The 4,976-nt window shown below is 27.3% G+C and overlaps 1 protein-coding gene across 3 annotated transcripts in view; it reads right to left on the bottom strand.

Moving 5' to 3' along the window:
• Window positions 1-771: 771 nt before the first annotated feature.
• Window positions 772-4,976, bottom strand: part of LOC108752356 (dehydrogenase/reductase SDR family member on chromosome X-like) — an 11,471-nt gene continuing 7,266 nt past the window's right edge. For all 3 annotated transcript variants that reach the window (XM_018493149.1, XM_018493151.1, XM_018493150.1), the window contains exons 2-7: window positions 3,058-3,506; window positions 2,327-2,434; window positions 2,079-2,252; window positions 1,793-2,006; window positions 1,470-1,665; window positions 772-1,397 (exon numbers count right to left, since the gene is read on the bottom strand). In XM_018493149.1, the coding sequence (XP_018348651.1) occupies window positions 1,203-1,397; window positions 1,470-1,665; window positions 1,793-2,006; window positions 2,079-2,252; window positions 2,327-2,434; window positions 3,058-3,208 (1,038 nt within the window). In that variant the 5' untranslated portion in view covers window positions 3,209-3,506 and the 3' untranslated portion in view covers window positions 772-1,202. The remainder of the gene's footprint in view (window positions 1,398-1,469; window positions 1,666-1,792; window positions 2,007-2,078; window positions 2,253-2,326; window positions 2,435-3,057; window positions 3,507-4,976) is intronic.

Genomic DNA, 4,976 nt, shown 5'->3' with positions numbered 1-4,976 from the left:
ATATATATATAGTATATATATATATAATTCACATCAAATTATTTAAGATCCAGCTTCGACTGCCGGCATTCAATTTCTAGTTTGTATTGGTTGTGTTCTCACTGTCTAAAATAAGATTCTTGTTGACCTTGAAACTGTTAGTTTCTTTTGTGCATCATTTTAGACATCTAAAGTGAAATTTTTCTGCGTAAAAGCGAAACTTTTTTTTATAAGGGTGTTTCAAAATTCGTACCGACAAAGTACAAGACGTGATACTTTATGCTAAAAGAAATAACTTTTTCCTTTTGCAAAATTGCGTCTGACAAGTAGTTTTTGCAGAAGAGTAGATTGAAGTTATATGAATAAAATTATTTATTGAATGTGATTTTACTACAGGAAAAAGTTGTTTGTTTTAGCATACAAAACAACTTTGTCCTTTAGCAAAATTGCGTTCGATAAGTAGTTTTTGCAGGAGAGTAGGTTAAAGTTAACAAATAAACGCAAAAATTATTTATCGGACGCAATTTTGTTAAAGGAAAAAGTTGTTTGTTTTAACATAAAATTTTGCACTTTGTGGGCGCGAATTTGGAAATACCCTGTATATTAATTCATCCTTAAATCCGAACTTGAATAGAATTACTATTTCTTAATATCATAAATTATAACTTGCTAGATTGCTAAAATATATGATCTCCGCGATAAACAATTATTTATAACACAAACGAGAAAAAAAAATCGATATTATGAAAAAGGAAGTGTTGCATATGTTATTTAAAAAAAAAATGTGCTTAATATTTATTTATGTAAAGTACATCCAACAATAATTACAATAACATCTATTCGTAACATTATAGAGTAGGAATATTTGCATGTCAAAAAAAACTTATTTCAATATGTGTGTGTGTATGTGTGTGTGTGCGCGCGTGTGTGTATTATTTCAGTAAAGAATGATTTAACTAAAAGGATTCTTTTACGTCTTTCTAAAGTTTATCGTCTGTCATCTTTTTCAATATTTTCATACATTTCAATGATGTTGCGTGTGTAATCGGTTATTTGCATTTTCTTGCAGTTAGAATTAGAATAGTCGCATCGCATGAGTGTTTCAAATGTAAAAAAATATTAATTTTTAATATAAATTTATTGAAATAAATGTGCCCGATACATTCAATGATGCATGAATTATTTAATAAGACATGGAATAAGAAATACTGTGTATATTTTTGTTACAAATATTGGAAAAAATTTTCTAAATGTGTTTGTTTTAAGGACAATTTAAATAATCGTTCCCGAACTTCCTCTTCGAGTGCTAACGAAGGAACAGCCATTTCTTTACAATTACTAGTATATATTCCACCTTTTTTTTCAAGATCTTTGCTAATTGCAGCATACGTTACTGTAGTTGCTCCATCATCAGCTGTCTGTGGCAGTAAAATAACAGTGAATTGATTGATAATAGTTTGGAGACTTTGACAAATTTGATATATTGTTACCTTCCATGCAGCCATAAGCCATTTGTTCCAGGCTAATACAGTTTCTTTGAATAAATCTGTTTTCACTATGCCTGGATGCACGGAATATACTAATATATTCAACGATTTGTCTTTAAAGAGTTTCTGCAATGTTATCGTAGACATTGTCTGTGCTAATTTACTTTGTCCATATGAATCATGCCTGCAAATTATTTCCCTGCATAATAAAATAATTGTTTAAGTTCTAAGAAAATTCCCATGTCATACATTAATTAGCGAATAATCGTAAATTCGTCATTGAAAATAAATGAAAAAAGATAGCTTAATAATATTTTTATGATTACTTGTCGAAATTATTGATGTAGTCAAAATTTATGGTGCTGACGTCATGAGCACATGAAGTAACATTAACAATTCTACTACAATCTTCCGGATGTCCGCCAGTTTTTAATAATGGCAGAAGAAGAGACGTTAGTAAAAAATGTGATAAATAGTTTACCATCCATTGTTCTTCGTATCCGTCTTCTGTATTTTTATAGGTAGAAAACATAACAGCAGCTAAAAAAATGATCTTTTTTACATGCAACATTCTACTATATCAGGATAGAGTTGAAATGTCCAATCACTTACCATTATTAATTAATATATGAATTTTATCATAATCCGCTTTTATTTGCTTTGCAAATTTTTTCACTGATTCGAGAGAGGAATTGTCAAGGTTATAAACTTTTGCTCGTCCACTAGTGACACCAGATTCTCTAATCTGGTGGATAATATTTTCACCCGCGCTAATTACTCTACAAGCTAATCATATTTCCATGTATTGACATGTTATAGTGTTATAGAATACTACATCGACAATGACTTAAATAATTTACCGATTATAACTTCCATGTCACATTGTAACAATTGCTTAACTATTTTTGCTCCTATACCTCTAGAACCACCAGTTACAATTGCAATTCTATTCGGCTTTGGAAATAAATCTAAAAAAGAATATGAACAAAATAATACAAACATTATAATTATGTAATATTAAAAATTATGCTTCATTAATCATATTCTATAAATAACGAATTTTGAAAAAGCACGTCATAAAGAATTAAATGTTATATTATTAAATATCATTCAATTGTAAAAGATTTTATTTTTATTTCCAAATAATTTTCATATTTTCCTGATTATAAGGGAACGAAGAATTTTATGTGTTAATATAATTTTGCACAATAAAAGCTGCAACTGCCACCAAAATATTTTCAGTTGCAATAATTTACAATAATATCAATGTCTTCAGAATTTGTGATTCCAATTTATATACAAAATAAAATAAAAATAAAATATTTAATACATAAATATTTGTATACATAATGTCGTATTCATTTATTTATTATTTAATTTCTACTGCAATATCGCTAAAAATTTTATTTGTATATCCCTTTTCTGGGATATACAAATAAAATTTTGAAAAGTTATAATTTGTCTTCATCAAAAACTTACATATATGTATTGCATCATTTAAAACATTCAATATTTCCGTACAGAAAGTGTTTTATATGATGCAATATATGTGTAAAAATATGTAAAATTTATATCTTCTTTTTTTTCTTACCTATTTTATTGTATCTGGCGTTGAATATATCGTGACCATGATACTTTAATCCAAGATAATAATATTTTAAGTTGCAGAACAAGCACGTTTTATAATAAAAAACAATGCTGAGCACAACAGAAGCACAAATCAATGTTATTTCAAATAACATTATTACACGAAGTCGTTAGTTAACAATCATATATTTAATATTCTCGTCACGGTACGAATATTCATGAATCGAACCAACTTTAAGTTCAAGTTGCAACGAAATTCACGTTTCTAAGACATTGCAGTCCAAACCGATCACCGTTAGGCACCGCTGTTACTCGCTCCACATCCGTACTTTTCAGCCGCATCAACCGTTATGCGTACAGGATGCGTTCGTTACAGACTATATATATGGAGAATGTTGTTTTGAGAAATACCACTTGAAGTCCGTTCCCTTCTCTGATATTCGTATAAGTGTCCTTCACATAAGAAAGTGCAGAAATTTCAGTTATCATAACGGAGAATAAGAGTGTACAGACAATATTTAAAGTATTTAAATTTTTTAGGATTATTTAAATAAGCTACAGTATTCTTAGTTACTTATATTTCATTAGATTGTATTTTCCATCATATATTTCACTAATAAAATAATACCTGTTGCCGATATCTTATATATTATTAGATATTACAAATATTACGCAATTCATCCCTATTTGATAACAATCTGGAATTATATGTCTCAATTTTCGAGTAAACAATAAACAAAACGATATGGATCGCGATAAATAATTTCCGTTATTTGTTAAAAGGTTCGAATAAAAAATTTTAGGAAGTTTATTTTTAAATTTAATTTCTGTCCGTTTCTGAAAATACTTTCATCATTTTTTCTTAATAATACAAAACGTATAATCAATTAACAATAAGTATAGTGTAGACATCCGTGCATATTCATGTATATTACCGTATGTTTCGCAAGTTTTTATTTAAAAAAATCAGGGTGACAGTAGAAAACTCAGCAGAATAGAATAGTTCACTGATATTACATTATAGTGCGTCTTCCCTATACTATCCTAGTTTTGCTTTACAATCACAGAAAATGATAGATACAGTCAAAATTGTATCTATTATAAAAAAATCCCTGTCTTTTAATAATTTTCAATATATATTTTATTAGCGTTGCTCGCATTCCAATTTCACTCCTTTATTTTAAAGTTGCTTCAAAAGATTCTCTAATCTTATCTGGAATTTTGATTCTAACTATCTAGAAGCTCCGGGAATACTCAGGTAACTTTTCACAAGATTTCGATAAATACCTTATGTTGTAATGAATTTTTTTCTTACTATCCTATAGATTTCACGGCTTTAATTATAAAAAATGGCAGATAGTCTTGTGAAATTCCTATTTTTATTAATTTTCAATACATAGTTTATTTATATTGTTTGTATTTCAATTTACTTAAAAATTGCTTTTAAACAAATTTTTAATCTTACCTGAAATTTTAAACAAAAAATATATGAAAAATTGAGAAAATCTCAGATGTTTTTCGTAAGATTTTAATAAACTTCTTTAGAAAAATAGGATTCTTGTTAGATTCTTTATGTGACTTTTCAGACACTTGTATGATATATAAATTTAAACTATATAACTTAATTCTATTATTTACAACAGAGTAACAAGTCAATTGTGCAATTATTAAGAATTAAATCGACACAGTTATATTGAACGTATTAAACCTATTTCCTACAATTATACCGCGAAACAATACAAAAAATTTTGTAAATTCAACATCAGTCTTTATGTTTATTATAAGATTACGATACGAGATTATTATACGTTTTCTTATTTCAAATTAATCTTAAGTACGTTTTTGATAATAAAAAATGTCTATGCATAAATCAATATTCTATTAATAATATAAATATTCCATTAATCATATAAAATCAATATT

Source organism: Trachymyrmex septentrionalis, unplaced genomic scaffold, assembly GCF_001594115.1.
Source record: "Trachymyrmex septentrionalis isolate Tsep2-gDNA-1 unplaced genomic scaffold, Tsep1.0 scaffold6, whole genome shotgun sequence".
Taxonomy (NCBI): Eukaryota; Metazoa; Arthropoda; class Insecta; order Hymenoptera; family Formicidae; genus Trachymyrmex; species Trachymyrmex septentrionalis.
The sequence above is the reverse complement of the archived record's forward strand: the minus strand, read 5'-3'. Positions and strand labels throughout refer to the sequence as shown.